This window comes from Oncorhynchus masou, chromosome 20 (genome assembly GCF_036934945.1).
Source record: "Oncorhynchus masou masou isolate Uvic2021 chromosome 20, UVic_Omas_1.1, whole genome shotgun sequence".
In the NCBI taxonomy this organism is placed as follows: Eukaryota; Metazoa; Chordata; class Actinopteri; order Salmoniformes; family Salmonidae; genus Oncorhynchus; species Oncorhynchus masou.
In genome coordinates, this window is record NC_088231.1 from 2,006,298 (window position 1) to 2,032,541 (window position 26,244).

The window sequence follows — 26,244 nt, forward strand, 5'->3', positions numbered from 1 at the left end:
CAGTTTTACTAGGGTAAGTTTGACGGCATGAGTGAAGGAAGCTTTGTTGCGAAATAGAAAGCCGACTCTAGATTTGATTTTAGATTGGAGATGTTTGATATGAGTCTGGAAGGAGAGTTTACAGTCTAGCCAGACACCTAGGTACTTATAGATGTCCACATATTCTAGGTCGGAACCATCCAGGGTGGTGATGCTAGTCGGGTGTGCGGGTGCAGGCAGCAAACGGTTGAAAAGCATGCATTTGGTTTTACTAGCGTTTAAGAGCAGTTGGAGGCCACGGAAGGAGTGTTGTATGGCATTGAAACTCGTTTGGAGGTTAGATAGCACAGTGTCCAAGGAAGGGCCAGAAGTATACAGAATGGTGTTGTCTGCGTAGAGGTGGATCAGGGAATTGCCCGCAGCAACAGCAACATCATTGATATATACAGAGAAAAGAGTCGGCCCGAGAATTGAACCCTGTGGCACCCCCATAGAGACTGCCAGAGGACCGGACAACATGCCCTCCGATTTGACACACGGCTAAGGGTTGTTCTTAGGACATAGCCCTTAACCATAGTATATTGGCCATATACCACCAACTTCTGAGGTACCTTATTCCTATTATAAACTGGTCAATAATGTAAACATTTTTTTTTACATCATCTTTGAAATGCAAGGGAAAGGCCAAACAGTGTAGATTCTAGGTGTAATTTAGACGTTGTCCACAAGATGGCAGCAGTGTGTGTAGAACGTTTCAGACTGATCTTTTGAAGAATTACATCACTACACAATATTTTGTATCAAGTCTGCCAGGTGTCCTTCATGAGTTTGCCCAAATGTGCCTAATGGGTAAATTGATACATTTTCAATTACACAACTACAGAGAACATACAAAAATGCTATCGTAATACAAAATTAAAGTATACAGTACTCCCAGGAATGTCATACATCATGGATCATTAGCTTCCCTACAGAAAAGACACTAACCTTCACACATCTAGATGGCCGGGGCCGGGCAGGTGTGGAGCCAGAGACAGCAGTAGGGTCAGACTGTTCCTACATTTCACTGTAATAGCTACTATAGATTGGACACTGCAGTTAGATTGACAATAATTTAAGCTTTCTGCCAATATAAGACATGTCTATGTCCTGGGAAGTAGTTTGTTGTTTATAACTTCATTCAAGTCACATTATCGCATATTGAGCGACAACTGTCCCGATTTAGGGAGCCCAATCCAGTAGAGGTTATTAAACAAGTACTCATTGCATATGTATGGAAGGTTTCCGACAACATTAACAACGGAATTCAAATTCCACATGCGGATGAACAAATAGTGTCAGTCTAGGTAGATTTATCAATTATATCCTAGATTGTGTCTTTACACAAACTCACTTTAGCTTATACCAACTACCAGTTGAGGGGGCAGGTGCTCAAAGTGAAAAAAGGGCACCCTCCCCAAAAAACAAAAACGAGGCCTTTTGGGTATTGTAATTTATTTATTTATTGGTAGTCTATTTATTTCACCTAATTTTAACTTTGTCTTAAAGAGTACTTGGTCTGTCTAACGTCAACTTCGTAAAACATGTTTTCCCATCTCAAGAGAGAGAAAGAAAGACTATATTAGTTGTCAATTAGGGGCCAATTAAAGTAACATGGTTGATAGTAACAAGGTAGAGGATTTAATCTTGAATCAGCCATAAGTCCCTTTGTGGACAGGGGGAAGGAAAGCTTGTTCTGTGTAACAGGGTGTGGCAATTGAATGCTATTTATATTTTTTTGAAATTGTTAATAACAAAATGTGCCTATCTAACAGGGTTGACGTGTTATGCTCGAGATGCTCAGGTTTCACTACAAAACACCAGAAAATTGCCAAAAAAGAGCCAGCTCACCGGCTCTTACACTATAATTTGACAATTAAATGTTCAATATGTTTATTTTGAAAAGCAATAGTTGCACCATAATAAAATGAGAGTTCAGTTCACGTAATAGGGTTGACCTTAAAATTAGGGAGATGTAAATTAAGTAATCACTTTCACTAAAGAATAATCTTGAGAAATGGCTTTTGTCAAAGCAACAAAATAACTACGGCTTTACAATGATGGTGAAAACATATAAACATGTTGGGGTTATGTGAGTTAAAATCTATAAACAGGACAGAGGAAATGAGATTTATCAAATTTTCCATGTGGTTCACATTAAAGGGCACTTCATTTAATATAACAGGTTTAGATGTTTAACCTCTAAGACATCCTTTAGATGTTAAGTCCCCAAATATGGGGGACATTAAGTGGTTCTGGACTGGTTCCGACTTACGTTTTGGTGTACAATGCACTCTGTGTATGTCATAGGGTCCCGTGTCTTATCGTGCCAGAAAACGCCATCTCACTGCTCTCCTTGCTCTCCCCATCTCACGCCATCTCACTGTTATATTTTCAGCTGGATTTAGAACTCTCAACATGAAAAAATACTAAATAATTTAATCAAATTGAAATAAGATCACATTTTCTTGGTCACAGATGTATGAAATAACTTTGTGCTTGAAGCTGAAGTTGTAATGAGTCTGCACATATTTGAATGGTGTCTGCATCCCAGTGGATGTTTAGGAGAAAAATCTCTGTCAACACTTATATGAAATAGTTCCAATAATTGCAGTTTTAATTTTGGCATTCTTAAAAAAAATAAAAAAAAATAATTGTAATTTTGACAAAAAATATTATTAAGTGTTACCCACTGGGCACAGACGTCAATTCAACATCTATTCCATGTTGGTTCAACTTCATTTCATTGAAAGGATGTGAAAACAATTTTGATTCAAACATGATTTAGTCTAGTTATTGTCAAAATCACAAAAACAGTTGGCCATTGTAGTCAAGTAAATGCTCTTTTATTTTAGTTACATTACATTTGTATTGCATCATTAACCAGTTACATGTAACTAAATGTAATCGAAAATGTAATCTACTTAATTTTCAAAAGTAATTATTTATTATGAGAGGGCCGTAAACAATAACTTGTAATGCTGCATATTCCAAAAAAGTTTAAAATCTCACCTTTCCTTTAATAATAGTTATAAATTGCTGAGGTGTAGTCATTTTTGAGGACACAACCTCAAGCGCAAAAGTACAAATATGAAAATAAAACATTTGATGATGTATTTCCTATTCAACAAAACTGTATGAATAAGGCTTCCGCTCCTTGGCAGGAGCGGCAGACGGAAGGTTATGAGGGAGGACAGCGATGACACAGGGGTTCGCGGCCACATAGAAAGCCCAAAAAACAGCCCGAAAATCAGAGACCGTCAGTGAGTTGAGGGAGAATTTGGAGGAGAGAGAAATGAGAGAGTTATTGAATTGCTGGAGGATGCACGACATTTGCCCTAAGGAGCGTGCTATCGGTTTAATGCCACCTGAGTCAGCTCTCCGTACTCGTCCTGAGGAGTGTGCTATCAGTCTTTTGAAAGTTGTGCCGGCTCCACGCACCAGGTCTCCAGTACGCCTTCCCAGCCCTGTACGTCCTGCTAGCTCTCCACACTTGCCTTGAGGAGCGTGTTCTCATCCCGGCACCATCTGTGCCAGCTCTACGCATCAAGTCAATAGTACGCATTCACAGCCCAGTACGTCCTGTGCCAACTCCTCGTACTCACCGTGCGAAGTGTGTTAAAGTTCTGGTATATTTGATGACGGCTATACGCACCAGGTCTCCAGTGCGCCTTCACAGCCCAGTACGTCATGTACTGCTCCCCGCACTCGTCCTGAAGTGCATGTCACCAGCCCGGTGCCACCTGTGCCGGCCCCACGCATCAGGCCTCCAGTGTGCCTCCCCAGTCCAGAGCTTCCGGCGACGATTCCCAGTCCAGAGCTGCGGCCTCAGTTTGTATGACGGCAATTTGTATATGCTCCAGAATGTTATGAAGAGTGATCAGATGAATTGCACTTAATTACAAAGTCCCTCTTTGCCATGCAAATGAACTGAATCCCCCAAAAACATTTCCACTGCATTTCAGCCCTGCCACAAAAGGACCAGCTGACATCATGCCAGTGATTCTATCGTTAATACAGGTGTGAGTGTTGATGAGGACAAGGCTGGAGATCACTCTGTCATGCTGATTGAGTTCGAATGGAAGCTTCAAAAGGAGGGTGGTGCTTGGGTGGTGCATTGTTCTTCCTCTGTCAACCATGGTTACCTGCAAGGAAACACGTGCCGTCATCATTTTTTGTGGGATCGGGGCACCACCAGTACAGAGCTTGCTCAGGAATGGGAGCAAGCAGGTGTGAGTGAGGTGAAGACTTTTGGAGTATGGCCTGGTGCCAAGAAGGGCAGCAAAGAAGCCACTTCTCTCCAGGATAAACATCAGGGACAGACTGATTTTCTGCAAAAGTTACAGGGTTGGACTGCTGAGGACTGGGGTAAAGTCATTTTCTCTGATGAATCCCCTTTCCGATTGTTTGGGGCATCCAGAAAAAAACTTGTCCAGAGAAGACAAGGTGAGCACTACCATCAGTCCTGTGTCATGCCAACAGTAAAGCATCCTGAGACCATTCATGTGGGGTTGCTTGACACAACAATGGGCCAAGCAAGCTGTACATACAAAACGGAAATGACACAGGACATCTTATATAATGAAAGGGGTTGCAGTCTGCCGTGAAGCATTCATCCATGTTTATGGGTAAGAGTCTAGCTACAGTTACAGATATTATATGTTTCTGCTAGTTATAGCCTAATGTTAGCTAGCTAACTAGCTAACATTGAACCTATTTGCTTAACTTTAGCTAGCTATGACAATCGGTTTGTATTGCTAGTACTCGATGGATTAGGATTATGGTTAGTTGTTTAGCTAGCATGTCTAACAACAGACTCCACTTCGCCAGATGATTACATGACCCATCGAATTAGCCAGGTGTGTCTGACAGTGATTACGGCTATCTATTGTATAATAATGCCAAAATATTTGTATCTGGAATTTGGCTTTCAGCATCAGTAGAACACGCCTGACTCTCCTCCACCAGTCATACATTGAGAATGGTCTAATGCCTCCCATCAAAAAGAGAGCTGGCCCAAGCAAGCACAGGTTACAGCTGAAGCATGAGGACTTGCAGCGAGTGGTGAATTTCATCAACAACTACGTAGATAATAATGCAATAGTATTACCAGGACGCCACCCAGGACACAAACCCTTTGGTGGAAAGCTGCTGCCGTCCCATGTGACAAAGCAGCATTGTGGCGTCTCTACACGGAATCGATGACAACACTTGGTATGTAAAGCATAAACAACATGTTTTGATTATTTAATTGACCTCCAACATGATTGGATCTACTTTTCTTGATCTCACATAATTTTGTATTTTCCAGAGGTACGTGTAGCCGGGCTCAGTGTTATTAACTTCCAGTTTCCAAGATGATGTGTCTGTATGCAGTGCTGCTGCTCTGCACATTTGTAGGTAAGTGAAACTTACTTGATAATGATGCATTAAAAAATTATATTTACCTTTCACGTTACATTTTCTTTCCATTAACTTAATGTTATTTTGTTGTTTGCAGGTGCACTATCGTTCTGACCCTATGCAGCCAGCTTCCATCTAGTTTTTAACTCTCGCAACTGCCAAAATAAGAACAAGTTTGTGCTCTGGTATTGTGCCTGGCGGACCATGCACGTGCTCCCCTACAATCTGGGCCTTCACTTCCTGATCACAGGCCACACCCCCGACTGGTGCTTCAGCCTCATCAAGCAGCGCATCAGAAAGACCAGAGTGAACACTTTGTCTGAGATTTCTGGTGTTGTGAAAGACAGCACTGTGACAGGGGTCACCATCCCACAGCTTGTTGGACTGGAAGATGGTACAGTGCTGGTGGAAAGCTACGGCTGGCGACAACACCTGACTCCGTACTTCAGGCCGGTGCCACAGTTCAAGCAGTACCAGCACATAAGGTGAATATCCTTTTAAAATTGCATTGTATGAGGTCATCCGTCTGATCTAAACTTGGGAGGTGAATTGATGTTGTTTAAGGTTGTAATGTCTTCTCAATTTTTTTGTTATTTCCTGTTTTACAGCTTCGATGCTCTGGAGCCTGGTGTTTTTGTCGCCAAGGAGTGTTCGTACTCAGTCGGGACCAGGTTTCAGCTGCAGCGCAGCGCTGACATCATTCCTCCCATAGATGGTCTGCCTGTAGAAGCACCACCTGGACTGGACACAGCTAGACAAACATATGTTTATAGAGAAGATCAGGGAGTTTTGCGACGTAGAGGCTACGGACATCACATGCCCTGCACCAAAGTCAAGGGGAGGACAGAAGCAGGCTCTCCAAATATAGATTCCCTTGTTCATGCGTGGCTTGGACGGACCAGTCAGCACTATCTGCAGTGCCTCTATTCAAATGACTCTCGAACACACGTTGCTGCTACATTTTTTTTATCCTGCTGCTCAGCCACTTTATCCCTGATTGTATGCATATAACTTCCTCATCTACCACTGCTATTGTTATTGATATTGTTATTGTACATACTGTATATTATTTTATTTATATTGACACTATCTATTTCTGATATTGCTACTATGCAAGTAACCATTGGGCTGTACCAATTACACCTTCTGTAAAGACCCATCCACTTGGCCAGATGTGGCTAGGGTTTTTAGCATTTCTTTCACATGACCGATCAATTTAGACAAGTGTGTCTGGGTAAGCGTCATCTAATATTTATTTAAAACATGTATCTGGACACTTTCTGTTTCCCTGGAATTTGTCCTTGTAGGCTACTACTTTTACCACTTTACCACTCTTAATCTTTTCTACACTACATGACCTCACATGTGAATCCTTAAAGAGATGTGTGGGGCTGGCTTTTAAGAGGTTGTGAACAATGCTGAATGGGTGTAGACAAAGTAGAGCTCTCCAGTATGTACCAAAACATTCAAAGGCCATTTTTCAAAAGTGAGTTTTTGATCAAAGCAGAATTACTTTCCCATTGTTCCTCAAAAAATGCAATGTATGATATGCCATTTTGTAGCTTATGTAGTCTCTACTTTTATCAAATGTAAAAATCACCATTTCAAATGTTGCTACATAAGACTGATTTGAGCCGGTCGGTTACATTTGTGGAATTTCTTTCCTTCTTAATGTGTTTGAGCCAATCAGTTGTGTTGTGACATGGTAGGTAGTCACCTGGAATGCATTTCGATTAACAGGTGTGCATTGATAAAAGTTCATTTGTGGAATTTCTTTCCTTCTTAATGCGTTTGAGCCAATCAGTTGAGATGTGACAAATTAGGGGTGGTATACAGAAGATAGCCCTATTTGGTAAAAGACCAAGTCCATAAAAATTTTATTTTTTATTTTACCTTTATTTATACAGGTTTTTTCTCATTGAGATAATATCTCTTTTCCAAGAGAGACCTGGTCCAATAGCAGCAGGGGGAACAACGTTTCAGACAAAACAACTTACATACACCAACACAACATTAAACAAAACTTTAAACACACATACAGTACAGCAATTACATATTACATTAAAAAGACGAACATCTTGACTAAAAACAGCTGGCCTAAAAACAATTACACTCTTCTATGATATAAACATCGATCAAGTGTTGAAACTCCACCAACGAAACGAGATCATCACATTTTAAAATGTTCAGGAGAGAATTCCAGGACCACGGTGCGAAGTAACTAAAACTATTTCTACCATGACCTGTTCTAATTTTTGGTACTGTTAGAAACAAATCAGAATGGGACCGTAATTAATATTTATTTACGGACCTGGCTAAAAAAGAACAGAGATAACATTTTACCCAATATGGTCTTGTAAATCAGTGTATACCAGTGTTTAAGCCTACGCAAGGTCAATGACGACCAGTCAACAGCGCTGTAGAGATCACAATGATGTGTTAGACGTTTCTGATTTGTAATGAACCCGAGGGCTGCATGATACACTGAATCAAGTGCTCTCAAGGTAGTGGCTGAGGCCTGCATATATATATATATAACATCACTAAAATCTAAAACCGACAGTGATGTACATCGTACCAGCTCCTTCCTGGCAAGAACAGCTCAAATAAGCAAAGAGAAATGACAGTCCATCATTACTTTAATTAAATTTTTTATTTAATTTATATTTGATTTCATTTTTATTTCACCTTAATTTAACCAGGTAGGCCAGTTGAGAACATGTTCTCATTTACAACTGCGACCTGGCCAAGATAAAGCAAAGCAGTGTGACAAAAACAACACAGAGTTACACATAAACAAACGTACAGTCAATAACACAATAGAAAAATCTATGTACAGTGTGTGCAAATGTATAAGAGTAGGGAAGTTTGGCAATAAATAGGCCATAGAGGCAGAATAATTACAATTTAGCATTAACACTGGAGTGATAGATGTGCAAATGATGATGTGCAAGTAAATGACTTAAATGTAAATGTAAATGTAGAGATACTGGGGTGCAAAAGAGCAAGAGGATAAATAACAATATGGGGATGAGGTAGTTGGGTGTGCTATTTCCAGATTGGCTGTGAACAGGTACAGGTAAGCTGCTCTGACAGTTGATGATTAAAGTTAGACAGGGAGATAAAAGACTCCAGCTTCAGTGATTTCTGCAATTCCTTCAAGTCATTGGCAGCAGAGAACTGGAAGGAAAGGCAGCCAAAGTAAGTGTTGGCTTTGGGGATGACCAGTGAACTACACCTGCTGGAGAGTGTGCTACTCATGGGTGTTGCTATGGTGACCAGTGAAGTGAGATAAGGCGGGGCTCTACTTAGCAAAGACTTATAGATGACCTGGAGACAGTGGGTTTGACGACAAATATGTATAGAGGGCCAGCCAACGAGAGCATACAGGTCGCAGTGGTGGGTGGTATATGGGGCTTTGGTGATAAAACGGATGGCACTGTGATAGACTACATCCAGTTTGCTGAGTAGAGTGTTGGAGGCTATTTTGTAAAGGACATTACCGAAATCAAGGATCTGAAGGATAGTCATTTTTACAAGGGTATGTTGGCAGCATGAGTGAAGGAGGCTTTGTTGCAAAATAAGAAGCCGATTCTAGATTTAATTTTGGATTGGAGATGCCTAATGTGAGTCTGTAAGGAGAGTTTACGGTCTAACCAGACACCTAGGTATTGTAGTTGTCCACATATTCTAAGTCAGAACCGTCCAGAGTAGTGATGCTAGTCGGGCGGGCGGGTGAGGGCAACAATCGGTTGAAGAGCATGCATTTAGTTTTACAAGCATTTAAGAGCAGTTGGAGGCCACGGAAGGAGTGTTGTATGGCATTGAAGCTCGTTTGGAGGTTTGTTAACACAGTGTCCAAAGACGGACAGATGTAAACAGAATGGTGTCGTCTGCGTAGAGGTGGATCAACAGCAGCAAGAGCGATGTCATTGATATATACAGAGAAAAGAGTTGGCTCGAGAATTGAACCCTGTGGCAGCCCCATAGAAACTGCCAGAGGCCCTCTGATAGGACACAGTGAACTCTATCTGAGAGGTAGTTGGTGAACCAGGCGAGGCAGTTATTTGAGAAACCAAGGCAATTGAGTCTACTGATAAGACTGCGGGAATTGGCAGAGTTAAAAGCCTTGGCCAGGTTGATGAAGATGGCTGCACAGTACTGTCTTTTATTGATGGCTGTTATGATATCGTTTAGGTCCTTTAGCGTGGCTGAGGTGCACCCATAACCAGCTCGGAAACCAGATTGCATAGTAGAGAAGGTACGGTGGGATTCGAAAATGTCCGTGATCTGTTTGTTATCTTGGCTGTCGAAATTTTTTAGAAAGGCGAGGCAGGATGGAAATAGGCCTATAACCATTATGGATATAGGTCTATTTAAGACATGAAGATCAGTCAATCTGGAAAATTTGAAGAACTTTGAAAGTTTCTTTAACTTCTTTGGGACTGGAGGGCAGTATTGAGTAGCTTGGATGAATAAGGTGCCCAGAGTAAACTGCCTGCTACTCAGGCCCAGTTGCTAATATATGCATATATGGATAGAACACACTCTGAAGTTTCCAAAAATGTTTGAATGATGTCGGTGAGTATAACAGAACTCATATGGCAGGCAAAAACCTGAGAAGAAATCCAAACAGGAAGTGGGAAATCTAAGGTTGGTCGATTTTCAGCCCCTATTGAATACACAGTGTTGCACTTCCTAGGCCTTAGACTTCTGTTGGCTCCACAACATGGTGGATATCTGTATGGCTTGTTTTGTTGTCTGAGCGCTGTACTCAGATTATTGCATGGTATGCTTTTCCGTAAAGTTTAAAAAAATCTGACACAGCGGTTGCATTAAGGAGAAGTGGATCTAAAATTCCATGCGTAACAGTTGTTTATTATGAGTATTTCTGTAAATTGATGTGGCTCTCTGCAAAATCACTGAATGTTTTGGAAGCAAAACATTACTGAACGTAACGTGCCAAAGTAAACTTAGATTTTTGGATATAAATATGAACGTTATCGAAAAAAAGCATACATGTATTGTGTAACATGAAGTCCTATGAGTGTCATCTGATGAATGACCATCAAAGGGTAGTGATTAATTTTATCTCTATTTATGCTTTTTGTGACTCCTCTCTTTGGCTGGAAAAATGGCTGTTTTTCTGACCTAACATAATCGTTTGGTGTGCTTTCGTCGTAAAGCCTTTTTGAAATCAGACACTGTGGCTGGATTTACAACAAGTTTATCTTTAAAATGGTGTAAAATACTTGTATGTTTGAGGAATTTTATTTATGGGATTTCTGTTGTTTTGAATTTGGCTCCCTGCAATTTCACTGGCTGTTGACGAGGTGGACGCTACCGTCCCACATATCCCAGAGAGGTTAAGTGCTGTGCAAAAACCTTCAAGTGCTGAAACTGGCTCTCAGGAGGAACGCCACAGGAAAGGAAGACCCAGAGTTACCTCTGTTGCAGAGGATAGGTTCATTAGAGTTACCAGCATCAGAAATTGCAGCCAAAATAAATGCTTTACAGAGTTCAAGTAACAGACACATCTCAACATCAACTGTTCAGAGACTGCGTGAATCAGGCCTTCATGATCGAATTGCTGCAAAGAAACCACACCAATAAAAATAAAATACTTGCTTGGGCTAAGAAATACGAGCAATGGACTAGTGGAAATCTGTATGGTCTAATGAGTGCAAATTTGAGATTTTTGGTTCCAACAACTGGGACTTTGTGAAACGCAGAGTAAGTGAACGGATTATCTCCACATGTGTAGTTCCCACCGTGAAGCATGGAGAAAGAGTTGGGATGGTGTGAGGGTGCTTTGCTGGTGACACTGTCAGTGATTTATTTAGAATTCAAGGCACACTTAACCAGCATGGCTACCACAGCATTCTGCAATAATACGCCATCCCATCTGGTTTGCACTTAGTGGGACTATCATTTGTTTTTCAACAGGACAATGACCCAACACACCTCTAGGCTGTGTAAGGGTTATTTGACCAAGAAGGAGAGTGATGGAGTGCTGCATCAGATGACCTGGCCTCCACAATCACCCGACTTCAACCCAATTGAGATGGTTTGGGATGTGTTGGACCACAGAGTGAAGGAAAGGCAGCCAACAAGTGCTATGCATATGTGGGAACTTCTTCAAGACTGTTGGAAAAGTATTCCAGGTGAAGCTGGTTGAGAGAATGCCAAGAGTGTGCAAAGCTGTGGCTACTTTGAAGAATCTCAAATATAAAATATATTTCAATTTGTTTAACACTTTTTTGGTTACTACATGATTCCATATGTGTTAATTAATAGTTTTGAGATCTTCACTATTATTCTACAATGTAGAAAATAGGAAAAATAGAGGGAAACCCTTCAATGATTAGGTGTGTCCAAACTTTTGGTCTGGGCGGGTTGGGAGGAAGACTAGGTCTGCATAGAGAGACAAAGTCCCATGATTTGTGAATCTGTTTGAAACAAACAGCTAGAGTGACAGTTGAAATGGCTTTGAAAAATAATGATTTCAGCTAATTGGGAAAAGAACCTAAACAAATAAATACATTATGGCATTTACAAATCATGATCTATTTAAGGTGGATTTACTGTTAATCGTATTTAACCCCGGCCGTAGTAAAACCCTGCTGTCAATAAACAGGGAAATCAATCTCCAATACGACCACCGAGAGGAGTCCTAGGGCCACAGTGGATGGGGCAGCAGGGTAGCCTAGTGGTTAGAGCAAGTTCAAATCCCCAAGCTGACAAGGTACAAAATCTGTCATCAAAATCTGTCACCTGCACAGGCAGTTAACCCACTGTTCCTAGGCCGTCATTGAAAATAAGAATTTGTTCTTAACTGACTTGCCTAGTAAAATAAAGGTAAAATAAATAAATTAGTACACATTCACAGGCACTCAGAGGATGCCCAAAAAAACTGACCCAGGATTATATGTATTTTCAACCCCTTATAATTTGTGTACAAAAATTAGGAACACTCGCTCTTTCCATTACATTGACTGACCAGTTGAATCTAGGTGAAATATATGATCCCTTATTGATGTCACCTTTTAAATCCACTTCAATCAGTGTAGAGGAGACAGGTTAAAGAAGTATTTTCAAGCCTTGAGAAAATTGAGACATGGATTGTGTATGTGGGCCATGCAGAGGGTGAATGGGCAAGACAACATTTGAACGGTGTATGCTAGTGGGTGCCAGGCGCACCGGTTTGATTGTGTCAAGAACTGCAACACTGCTGGGTCTTTCCACACTCCACATTTTCCTGTGTATCAAGAATGGTCCACCGCCCAAAAGACACATAGCCAACTTGACACAACTGTGGGAAGCATTGAGTCAACATGGGCCAGCATCCCTGTAGATGCTACAATCTTGTAGTCCATGCACCGGCTAATTACATTTACATACATTTAAGTCATTTAGCAGACGCTCTTATCCAGAGCGACTTACAAATTGGTGAATTCACCTTCTGACATCCAGTGGAACAGCCACTTTACAATAGTGCATCTAAATCATTAAGGGGGGGGGGTGAGAAGGATTACTTGTCATATCCTAGGTATTCCTTGAAGAGGTGGGGTTTCAGGTGTCTCCGGAAGGTGGTGATTGACTCCGCTGTCCTGGCGTCGTGAGGGAGTTTGTTCCACCATTGGGGGGCCAGAGCAGCGAACAGTTTTGACTGGGCTGAGCGGGAACTGTACTTCCTCAATGGTAGGGAGGCGAGCAGGCCAGAGGTGGATGAACGCAGTGCCCTTGCTTGGGTGTAGGGCCTGATCAGAGCCTGGAGGTACTGCGGTGCCGTTCCCCTCACAGCTCCGTAGGCAAGCACCATGGTCTTGTAGCGGATGCGAGCTTCAACTGGAAGCCAGTGGAGAGAGCGGAGGAGCGGGGTGACGTGAGAGAACTTGGGAAGGTTGAACACCAGACGGGCTGCGGCGTTCTGGATGAGTTGTAGGGGTTTAATGGCACAGGCAGGGAGCCCAGCCAACAGCGAGTTGCAGTAATCCAGACGGGAGATGACAAGTGCCTGGATTAGGACCTGCGCCGCTTCCTGTGTGAGGCAGGGTCGTACTCTGCGGATGTTGTAGAGCATGAACCTACAGGAACGGGCCACCGCCATGATGTTGGTTGAGAACGACAGGGTGTTGTCCAGGATCACGCCAAGGTTCTTAGCGCTCTGGGAGGAGGACACAATGGAGTTGTCAACCGTGATGGCGAGATCATGGAACGGGCAGTCCTTCCCCGGGAGGAAGAGCAGCTCCGTCTTGCCGAGGTTCAGCTTGAGGTGGTGATCCGTCATCCACACTGATATGTCTGCCAGACGTGCAGAGATGCGATTCGCCACCTGGTCATCAGAAGGGGGAAAGGAGAAGATTAATTGTGTGTCGTCTGCATAGCAATGATAGGAGAGACCATGTGAGGTTATGACAGAGCCAAGTGACTTGGTGTATAGCGAGAATAGGAGAGGGCCTAGAACAGAGCCCTGGGGGACACCAGTGGTGAGAGCGCGTGGCGAGGAGACAGATTCTCGCCACGCCACCTGGTAGGAGCGACCTGTCAGGTAGGACGCAATCCAAGCGTGGGCCGCGCCGGAGATGCCCAACTCGGAGAGGGTGGAGAGGAGGATCTGATGGTTCACAGTATCGAAGGCAGCCGATAGGTCTAGAAGGATGAGAGCAGAGGAGAGAGAGTTAGCTTTAGCAGTGCGGAGCGCCTCAGTTGAATGACTAGTCTTGAAACCTGACTGATTTGGATCAAGAAGGTCATTCTGAGAGAGATAGCGGGAGAGCTGGCCAAGGACGGCACGTTCAAGAGTTTTGGAGAGAAAAGAAAGAAGGGATACTGGTCTGTAGTTGTTGACATCGGAGGGATCGAGTGTAGGTTTTTTCAGAAGGGGTGCAACTCTCGCTCTCTTGAAGACGGAAGGGACGTAGCCAGCGGTCAGGGATGAGTTGATGAGCGAGGTGAGGTAAGGGAGAAGGTCTCCGGAAATGGTCTGGAGAAGAGAGGAGGCTGTTCTGGGGGCAAAAGGGGGTGAAATGTAATATTAGGAAGGTGTTCCTAATGTTTTGTACACTCAGTGTATGTTAGAATTTAAGGACGAGTCATCTGATCCTAGATCTGTGGTTGAAGGCAACTTCGACCCAGCTGGCTTGTTTTAATAGGATCAGGGGGATAGAATAGAAAGTGCTGGCAGAGCAGGAGAGAGGGTTAAAGCTGGCCCCTCCTGAGACTAAATCCTACTCCACTGTCTGTTCCCCACTGTTCAGGGACTCAAGGTGAGCTAAGCAACACACAGGTGTGGTATAGTAGCAGGCATGCAAAAGCAACCCAACTGTCTGGTTTATACCATTTGTAAAGCCTGTGGTTTAATCTCAATACTTTTGTGTCCTCCTCTTAACTCCTTTCCTTCATCTGCCCTAAAATGAACTGGGAGAGTGAAAAGCACAGGCTCCTCAACGGTATCCGACACGCAGATTTACCCTCTGTGTTTTCAGACAAAGGAAATAGGGCGGGGATAGGAAGCCACTTTAGACTATTGAGATGGCCCTTGTGTATCAGCAGCAATCCCAGAGTTTCAAAGTGTCACACCCCCACTGATGTTTTGTTATGACAGCGTGAGAAGCTGTGAAAGGGAAGATCAATTTCTGTGTTTTGTGTATTGTTGGATGGACGAGGCAACTTGATGTATTTTATTATTTATTGTCAAATAAAATGCATTCATTCTGGAGTGGTGCCGCAAAGGGCCCTAAACATAGAAAGGGAGTGGAGGAGGGTGACCGCCCTGAGACTTTGCCACCACAGCCACTTTCATCCAGCTCCATAATCCTCAAATCCCACTCAGGGTCAGGAGGACTCAATGACACCACTACTGCACCCATGCTTATTTTGTATCCATTCATCAAATTAGCTGTACATCGGTGTGATATATAACTTGAAAGGCTGTTCATCTGTATTTACATTACACTTGGATTAAGTGTCTGTGTGGAGTGGGAACTCTAGGACTGCTTATCTTGAGGTCTGTGATGACTATGGACAGTGCACTATGCTGACTAGAGGTAAGGGTAAGGCTACATGAAACTGAATGTAGTATTTTATTCAGTAAACAAAGTTGTGGTCCTTGTAATTGTGATATTTTTTTCATCTGCTGTCAAGATAAAACCATAACAACATTAGCAGTAATATATGGATGTCGAGTACACCTCTGTAATTCACAAAATATATTTTTTTATCTACTTTGTTGTCATTATGTAAACCCTGTTGTATTGAATACATTCATTATATCTAAACATGCAGTTTCACAATGCAAGAACATTTGTGTTTTTGGCATAAGGACAATATGTCTCCATTTGCTTTGTGTTTGACAGGTTACCCATATTGGCTGCCATGATCAGCACATCAAGCACTCGTCCGTTCCTGGCGGTTGCGCCTCGCATTTCTCCAAACATGGCCACAGACACAGATGAGGACAGTCAGGATGAAATGTAAACAATACATACAGTTGAAGTCGGAAGTTTACATACACTTTAGCCAAATACATTTAATCTCAGTTTTTCACAATTCCTGACATTTAATCCTCGTAAAAATCCCCTGTCTTAGGTCAGTTAATTAAGATCACCACCTTATTTTAAGAATGTGAAATGTCAGAATAATAGTAAAGAGAATGATTTATTTCAGCTTGTATTTATTTCATCAAATTCCCAGTGGGTCAGAAGTTTGCATACACTCAATTAGTATTTGGTAGCATTGCCTTTAAATTGTTTAACTTGGGTCAAACATTTTGGGTAGACATCCACAAGCTTCCCACAATAAATTGGGTGAATGTTGGCCCATTCCTCATGACAGAGCTGGTGTACCTGAGTCAGGTTTGAAGGCCTCCTTGCTCGCACACGCTTTTTCAGTTCTGCCCAAAAAACTTCTATGGGATTGAGGTCAGGGATTTCTGATGGCCACTCCAATACCTTGACTTTGTTGTCCTTAAGCCATTTTGCCACAACTTTGGAAGTATTCTTGGGGTCATTGTCCATTTGGAAGACCCATTTGCGACCAAGCTTTAACTTCCTGACTGATGTCTTGAGACGTTGCTTCAATATAGCCACATAATTTTCCGTTCTCATGATGCCATCTATTTTGTGAAGTGCACCAGTCCCTCTTGCAGCAAAGCACCACCACAACATGATGCTGCCACCCCCGTGCTTCACGGTTGGGATGGTGTTCTTCGGCTTGCCAGCCTCCACCTTTTTCCTCCAAACACAACGATGGTCATTATGGCCAAACAGTTATAATTTTGTTTCATCAGACCAGAGGACATTTCTCCAAAAAGTACAATCTTTGTCCCCATGTGCAGTTGCAAACCGTAGTCTGGCCTTTTTATGGAGGTTTTGGAGCAGTGGCTTCTTCTTTGCTCAGCGGCCTCTCAGGTTATGTTGATATAGGACTCGTTTTACTGTGGATTTAGATACTTTTGTACCTGTTTCCTCCAGCATCTTCACAAGGTCCTTTGCTGTTGTTCTGGGATTGATTTACACTTTTCGCACTAAAGTATGTTCATCTCTGGTAGACAGAACGCGTCTCCTTCCTGAGCAGTATGACGGCTGTTTGGTCCCATGCTGTTTATACTTGCATACTATTGTTTGTACAGATGAACATGGTACCTTCAGGGATTTGGAAATTGCTCCCAAAGATGAACCAGACTTGTGGAGGTCTACAATTCTTATTTTCTGAGGTCTTGGCTAATTTCTATTGATTTTCCCATGATGTCAAGCAAAGAGGCACTGAGTTTGAAGGTAGGCCTTGAAATACATCCCCAGGTACACCTCCAATTGACTCATATTATGTCAATTAGCCTATCAGAAGCTTCTAAAGCCATGACATAATTTTCTGGAATTTTCCAAACTGTTTAAATGCACAGTCAGCTTAGTGCATGTACAATTCTGACCCACTGGAATTGTGATACAGTGAATTATAAGTTAATTATCTGTCTGTAAACAATTGTTTGAAAAATTACTTGTGTCATGCACAAAGTAGATGTCCTAACCGACTTGCCAAAACTATAGTTTGGTTACAAGAAATTTGTGGAGTGGTTGAAAAACGAGTTTCAATGACTCCAACCTAAGTGTATGTAAACTTCCAACTTCTGTAAAACTGTATATAGCTACCTGTTGGTCCAATTGTAGTTTGATACGGAACTTAATTTGATGTCGCCGTGTTTTTATTTTAAATATTGTTTGTTGTTTCCAGAGATAAAACCTCTCCTGGCCCAGGGCGTCTGTTCAATGTGAACAACAGTAACAACAATGAGGAGTGAGTCCGTCCACATATACTGTGTGTGTGTTTGTGTGTTGTGTGTGTGTAGTGGTGGTAGTAGTAGTTTTATTTCATTGCATGTTGGCCATAAATGGCAACAAAAAGCTAAATTCATACACAGCACATACAAGTAAGCAAAAACAGTCAAATGAATCAGGAAGTTTATTTGTTATTTTACCTTTATTTAACTAGGCAAGTCAGTAAAGAACAAATTCTTATTTACAATGACAGCCTTTGAACAGTGGGTTAACTGTCTTGTTCAGGGTCAGAAAGACAGATGTTTACCTTGTCAGCTCTGAGATTTGAGCTTGTAACCTTTTGGTTAATAGTCCAACGCTCTGACCACTAGGCTGCCGCCCCGAAGTCAGGATGGGAGCTGAAGCAGTTAGTTTTTGGTAGCGTCAAATGTCCTCCTGAGTGGTGGGAGGCAGCATCACGGTCACAGGGATGAAGCATGGCGGTCACAGCCAGGGGGAGGTCGTGGGACAAAGTCAGATAGGTTCAGAGTCATTAAGCAGCGCACCCCGTAGCGTAGCCACTTGACTTTGACAGCTACTCCTCCACTACCAAAAAGTAGCACCCACCTGGGTGATGTCACTGGCGCCAGAAAGCTCACCCCTTATCAGTAGTGCAAAGTAGGCTATTACCGTCCTCAAGCCTCTGCCATCACCGCAAGCCATCTCAATTGTCCTTCCGCTTCGGTCTTCTCCTCAACCTCAAGCCACAGCATTTAAAAATACAACACTGCTACTTAGGGGCGGCAGGGTAGCCTAGTGGTTAGAGCGTTGGACTAGTAACCTTGAAGGTTGTAAGTTCAAGCTGACAAGACACAAATCTGTCGTTAACCCACTGTTCCCAGGCCGTCATTGAAAACAAGAATGTGTTCTTAACTGACTTGCCTGGTTAAATAAAGGTAAAATTAAAAAAAAAAAAAAATAGTCAGTTTGCTAGCTAGTAGCTACCTAGCAAATGTCCACGATGAGGGACCAATGTGGGTGAAAATATTGTCTCCGCATAGGCTACCCATATGCGCCTTTGCTTATTGGCCCCACAGCAGGTGGCCCCAAGGGCAGCCCTCACTTTGCCTGAAATAAGCCCACCCTTTTGGATTCCTACCTGTTACAATGTATCAGAAATTATTTACAGAGACAGCAGCACAGTCTGCTAGCCATTACGGCTGCCATGGCAACTCTCAGTGTGTGTGTGTGTGTCATAAGATGTGTCCTTTTACCCCAGGGAGGAGAAGAAAAAGAAGAAAAAGGAGAAGAAAGAAAAGAAAGAGAAAAAAGAGTAAACGCCTATTCTGTCCCTCATTTCCATGAATGCTGCATAGTTAGATAGAAGAGAGGTTACATGCAGAAAAGCTTCAAAAACTTGTATTGGTTTTCTCAGGAAAAAGAAAGAAAAGAAGAAGCAGAAAGAGCAGGAGGAGAAAGAAAAGGAGGAGAAAGAAAAGGAGGAGAAAGAAAAGGAGGAGAAAGAAAAAAAGGAAAAAGAGGAAAAGGAGAAGAAGGAGAAAGAGAAAAAGGAGGGGTGTGTATGATAGCAATATCTCACCCGAAGCGATATACTGATATCAGCATTGATATCTGTATATGACTATGTTTAAATTAAATATTATTAAGTATTAAGTATTACATTCTCCATCTTCCTTTCCTTGCAGGCCCAAAGAAGGGTTTTTCATCAATCCAGCTGGCAGTCTGTACTACAACTGGCTGTTCATTATCACAATACCAGTCATGTACAATTGGACCATGATAATAGCCAGGTAAAAATCTACTGTTTAAAATATGTAGTTTGTTTAAAATATATGGTTAGTTAGTGGCATGGAATGGATTCTGAGGCTATAAAACAAGTTATTTTTTTTATTTTTTTATAAAGTTTCCCCTTTTATACAGTACCAGTCAAATGTTTGGACACACCTACTCATTCAAGGGTTTTCTTTATTTTTACTATGTTCTACATTTTAGAATAATAATGAAGACATCAACACCATGAAATAACACATATGAAATCATATAGTAACCAAAAAAGTGTTAAACAAATTGAAATATGTTTTATATTTGAGATTCTTCAAAGTAGTAGTTGATGACAGCTTTGCACACTCTTGGTATTCTCTCAACCAGCTTCTCCTGGGATGCTTTTCCAACAGTCTTGAAGGAGTTCCCACATATGCTGAGCACTTGTTGGCTGCTTTTGTATCACTCTGCAATCCAAATCATTCCAAACCATCTCAATTGGCTTGAGGTCTGATGATTGTGGAGGCCAGGGGCCTCATTTATAAAACTAAGCGTAGATTTCACTTCAAAAGATTGCGCATGGACAAAACATAGAATGTGCCTATGCACAAAAATATAGTGCACACGCACGTCCCACGCCGGTTTCCCTTTATAAATCACAATCAACTCGAAATTTGGCGCACGTGGGCGAGCGTCTTGTCCCACCCTTTTAACGCCCATAGTTGCCTATAAATAGTCAGTGAAACACCCCTAATTAATATTCTTCCATACTGACTGCATGACGACAATGACGCAAATCCCGACAGAAAGGCAAAAAATATATATTTCACCCATTGATTGTGAAGAAAAAATACATTGTTTGGTGTGGCCATTACAAATGGCAAAACTGCATTAGAGTGGTAGCATGTGGCGGGCGCTATGAACGTTGCTGGCTCAGAAGGTCAGACCCTCTCCGAAATAAGAAGTGGTTCGACATAAAAGTGGAGGCCAAAAGGCCTTACACAGACAAAGTGTTTGTGCCACAGGGGTGGGAAAGGGGACACCGGAGCTCAACCCCCTTAATGAGCGACTTGCCAGTATTATAGGGGAATCCCTCCTGAGTGGAGAAGTGACGGAGATGGAGGGGGACATGGCAAGATGCACCGGATGAGTCGGGTATGCAATTAGCATTTTTTTATTTGAATAGAGTAAACCAAATGCATTGAAGTTGGTGTTTAAATATTTATTTCCACAAACAATTGTGACATTTTCAAACAAAATTGAGTCACTGTGTGTTCCAGTGGGGTCGGTGGTGCTGCAGCTGAGCAGGAGCTGAGTGCCCCCAGGCTCGGTGTCTCCAATGCACCTCGTGCGTCACAACCCTCCAGAGGCCGTGTCCTCACAGATGCAGTCCTGCAAAGGAAAAGAGTCACCATCGACGCTATTAATGAGGTTGCCAAGGAGTCGAAGTGGGACAGGCGTGGTTTGGTTTCTGCGGGTCCTTCTCTGTAGAACTTGGCCCACTACAGCACAGAAATCCAAGAGAACAGCGCTTGGTAATGGCTCATAAGCCACTCATCATCATTGGCCAGTATATCTTGGTCTCGGGAAATTCGCTCTCTCAGAATTCTTCCATTCGCCAAATCTTCCAAAAGTGCCAAAGCAGCCATTATGCGTCATTACACATTGTAATTGCATGCCTTTTTAATACCCACTCAGTTGATTGGCAAAGCTACCCAATTGCGTAACACATTCAGGTGTGGTAATTACCCTGATTGTAACTGACAATGACAGGGCCATTATCACATTGACAGTTCTGCGCAACAAACATGTGAAAACAATATATGAAACTGTGCACTCGTATCTGCACCGACATCAGTTTAAACGTAATTTGTGCTACTATTCACCTTATTATTTATTAGAATGCATTTTATAACATGCAAGTATTGGTAAATAATTACATATCCAATTACATATGGATCCCAATTAAACTGTACAACATATTAGGGGTTATTTTTCAAAAACATATCTCCGTTTGTATGTATTGTCCTAAATCATGTTTTTTTTGTGCACTCCAGGGAACCCTTCATTCATAATATGTGAGAGGTAACATTTCGATATATTTTACACAATGGTATCAAATTCAAAGCGTTTCTCGAGTTTCATCCTCCTGCCATCGGAGTCGCAGTTTCTCATTTCTCCAGTATGGGTCAAAGTGTCCGTGGAGGACCGCACATTCTCTGTGTAAGTGTCAAACAGCCCTTACACAGCATAGAGGTGTGTTGAGTCATTGTCCTGTTGAAAAACAAATGATAGTCCCACTAAGCGCAAACCAGATGGGATGGCGTATTGCTGAAGAATGCTGTGGTAGCCATGCTGGTTAAGTGTGACTTGAGTTGTAAATAAATCACTGACAGTGTCACCAGCAAAGCACCCCCACACCATCAGACATCCTCCTCCATGCTTCACGGTAGGAACCACACATGCAGAGATCACCTACTCTGCGTCTCACAAAGACACAGTGTTTGGAACCAAAAATCTCACATTTGGACCAAAGGACAGATTTACACCGGTCTAATGTCCATTAATCATGTTTCTTGGCCCAAGCAAGTTTCTTCTTCTTTTTGGTGTCCTTTAGTAGTAGTTTTTTTTTGCAGCAATTCGACCATGAAGGCCTGATTCACACAGTCTCCTCTGAACAGTTGATGTTGAGATGTGTCTGTTACTTGAACACTGTGAAGCATTTATTTGGTCTGCAATCTGATGTGCATTTAACTCTAATGAACTTATCCTCTGCAGCAGAGGTAACTCAGTGGCGGTCCTCATGAGAGCCAGTTTCATCATAGCGCTTGAAGGTTTTTGCAACTGCACTTGAAGAAACTTTAAAAGTTCTTTACATTTTCCGCATTGACTGATCGTCAGGTCTTAAAGTAATGATGGACTGTCATTTCCCTTTGATTATTTGAGTTGTTCTTGCCATAATATGGATTTGGTATTTTACCAAATAGGGTTATCTTCTGTATACCTCCCCTACCGCAACTGATATGCTCAAATGCGTTAATTAAGAAGGAAAGAAATTCCTCAAATTAACTTTTAACAAGACACACATGTAAATTGAAATTCATTCCAGGTGACTACCTCATGAAGCTGGTTGAGAGAATGCCAAGTGTGCAAAGCTGTCATCAAGGCAAAGGGTGGCTACTTTGAAGAATCTCAAATATAAAATATACTTTGATTTGTTTAACACTGTTTTGTTTACTACATGATTCCAAATGTGTTATTTCATCATTTTGATGTCTTCACTATTATTCTACAATGTAGAAAATAGTACAAATAAAGAAAAACCCTTGACTGAGTAGATGTGTCCAACATTTTGACTGGTACTTTATATAAACAAAGTGTAAGACAAAAATAGCTTTTCCAGTAAATTCTTCTTTTGTGTAACTTCACATTATCTTCTTACTCACCTGCAAGTAAATTCCCACTGGAAGTACCGAGTGCATTTCCTTTTAAAGACTGTCACATTTTGTTTAAGAGATGCTTGTATTAAAGCATGGTTGAGCATCTAACAGTTTTCTCTGCTCTGTGTCCTGTGTGTCAGGGCCTGCTTTGAGGAGCTGCAGCATAATCACCTAGTCACCTGGATGATTCTGGATTACATCTCTGATGTCCTCTACCTGGCTGACATGGCCTTCAGGACCAGGACAGGTGTGTGTGTGTGTGTGTTTTAATTTCCTTTCATTTAATGTTTTATGTCCGCTCTTTCAAATTGATACACCACATGTCGCAGTTCTATTATTACGCATGCTACTTTTATTATTTCTTACAATATATTTTCTCAGCCTACCTGGAGCAAGGCCTGCTGGTCAAAGACAAGAAGCTGCTGTTGGAGCGTTATATCAGCAGCCTCCAGTTCAAGCTGGACGCCGTCTCCATGCTGCCCACCGATGTGTTTTACATCTACTTGGGGATCAACTACCCCGAGATCCGCCTCAACAAGCTCCTCCGAATCACGCGTATGATGGAGTTCTTCACCCGCACCGAGACCAAGACCAACTACACCAACCTCTTCCGCATCTCCAACCTGGTCATGTACATCATCATCATCATCCACTGGAACGCCTGCCTCTACTACTCCTTCTCTAAGGTCTTTGAGTTTCTCAGCTGCTGGATGTATTTATTGTGATGTCAATGTCTGCTTTTCATATGCATTTCTTAGACCTGTTTTGTCCTATGCCCAATAGTACTTGTTTAATGCTTTCATTTCTTTGTGCTTTTATGGTGTACATTTATTATACAAAAATCGGGTAATCAATTAATCAATTAATCTAGTCCATCGGCTTCGGCTCTGACCCCTGGGTCTACCCGGACCTGAATGACCCAGAAGAGCCAGAGTTCGGGGAACTGGGGAGGAAGTACTCCTTCAGCCTCTACTGGTCCACGCTGACGCTGACCACCATCGGCGAGACGCCATCACCGGAGCTGGACTCAGAGTTCTTCTTCCATGTGCTGGACTTCCTTGTGGGTGTGCTTATCTTCGCCACCCTGGTGGGCAACATCAGCTCCATGATCTCCAACATAAGCGCCGCGCGGGTCGAGTTTCAGGCACGCATCGACAACATCAAGCAGTACATGCAGGTGCGTGTGTGGGGTTCGTAAAGGATGTTAGTGCACTATTAAACTTTATAGAAATGATGTTTAACGCCCATTGTGGGGTTGGAAGGGCAAGTGGTGCGTCACAACGGTAGGTCTTATATATCATGAATACGAGTCAATTTCTCCCTATAACACCTCTACAGAAGTGGAAGGTGGACAAGGAACTGGAGCTGCGAGTCATCACGTGGTTCGACTACCTGTGGACCAACGACAAGGCTCAGGACGAAAGGGAGACGCTGCGGTACCTGCCCGACAAGCTCAGGGCCGAAATCGCCATTAACGTCCACCTGGATACTCTCAAGAAGGTCCGCATCTTCGCTGACTGCGAAGCAGGCCTGCTTATTGAGCTGGTGCTCAAGTTGCAGCCTCAGGTCTTCAGCCCTGGCGACTACATCTGTAAGAAGGGTGACATCGGCCGTGAGATGTATATTGTCAAGGAGGGGAAGCTGGCGGTGGTGGCTGACGATGGCGTCAAGCAGTTCTGCGTGCTGGGAGACGGCAGCTACTTTGGGGAGATTAGTATCCTAGCGATAAAGGGTTCTAAGGCAGGGAACCGGAGGACGGCCAACATCCGCAGCATTGGCTACTCAGATCTCTTCTGCCTGTCCAAGGATGACCTGATGGAGTCATTGACCGAGTACCCGGAAGCCAAGGGCATGCTGGAGGAGAAAGGTCGTCAGATCCTGCTGAAGGACGGCCTGCTGGAACTGGACCCTTCCAAAATTATCCCCGAAACCACAGAAATCGAGGAAAAGGTTGGAACTTTTAAAACTTACCTTAAAATACATTTCCTTTGCATAACTGCCTTTTTGTACAGTTATCTGTTTCTTGTTTTTAGTATTTTAATGCACAAACTGTAGGACTTTAAAAATGTTGTACAACGTAAAGTGCATTCTAAATGTGACATTTTATTATTATTTTTTTAAATTAAGGTGAACCGCATGTACAGCAACCTGGAGTTGATGCAGACCAAGCTGAAGAAGCTGCTGGGAGACTACAGCACCAGCCAGAGGGCCACGAGGGAACGCATCGCTGAGATAGAGAGGCTGACTGGAGAGGTTGTAGCAGAGGAGGACCTAGATGAGGAGGAGAAGGAGGGAGGGGAGGAGGAGAAGGAGGGAGAGGAGGAGGAGAAAAAGGAAGGGGAGGCAGAAGAGAAGAAGGATGAGGAGAAGAAAGAGGAGGAGGAGGAAGAGAAGAAAGAGGAGGAGAAGGAGGAGGAGGAGGAGGAGAAGAAGTAGAGTTTTTGTGAGATTAAAAAAAAAACGTTTTTTTGTGTGGTCTTAACCCAATTTGAGCTAACTGGATATAGACCATTAGAAAAATACAAACTGCTTGAATTGAAGTCTGGTTGAATATTGGTTAAAACAAAAGGCTATTTTTTTCTGGTTGAAGGGTTTTCAGCTTTTGGGAAATCTATGATTATTGAAAGCTGATGTAACAGACTTATTACACTATTTTTATTAAGATAATTCAACTACTAGAGGGCACCAGAGGCTATAAAACTACATGTACCACTTTCACACGGGTCTTTTTTAAATGTTTAGACCCCATGTGTAACACACAAATTGACCACATGAAGAAAGTATATGATATGAATTGGCAAACTGCCAGTCTGAAAGCAATACTGCCCAAGCTTGACTATTGTGCTGTAGTTAACCCTCAAACTACTCAAACTACTATCAATATTTTTTAGCATAGCCCAAAGTTAGTTTATTAAATTCTTCAAATGTTTCATGACTTTGTCAATCAATGTTTTTTTAATACATCAATATCATTGGTTAGTGTTTTGGAATCAATATGGACTTTTTAAAAAAAGGCAAGTATTTTGGGGTAATTTCGACCCCAGCCAAAAACAACTAATTCCACCTATTGTAATTTGATAGATAGGACCTTGTTTGGAATCTAGGTTTATCTATAGATATAATAACAAGTTATCAATAACACCAGAGGTTGGAGGGGGACCTGTATCAGTGATTTTTAACAGATAGACAAATCATCTGCAGTGATGTAGCTCCCCATGTACTCATCTAAGAACATACTTTTCTATACCACATATCATGTACAAAACCAAGATTATTGTATTTTTGTGCATATTAAAAACTGACAATGGTATACGAAGTCTTCCAATGGTATATACTGTATAATTGAT

At 42.3% G+C, this 26,244-nt stretch overlaps 1 protein-coding gene across 1 annotated transcript; it reads left to right on the forward strand.

Annotated features, from left to right (window-relative positions):
* The first annotated feature begins 5,625 nt into the window (after positions 1-5,625).
* cnga1a (cyclic nucleotide gated channel subunit alpha 1a) lies at positions 5,626-25,333 on the forward strand. Its single transcript, XM_064925833.1, has 11 exons — positions 5,626-5,906; positions 6,030-6,136; positions 17,676-17,715; positions 18,955-19,008; positions 19,078-19,251; positions 19,382-19,486; positions 23,038-23,144; positions 23,279-23,583; positions 23,769-24,074; positions 24,236-24,847; positions 25,025-25,333. The coding sequence occupies exons 1-11, from the start codon at positions 5,626-5,628 to the stop codon at positions 25,331-25,333; spliced, it is 2,400 nt and encodes a 799-aa protein (XP_064781905.1).
* Positions 25,334-26,244: the final 911 nt, after the last annotated feature.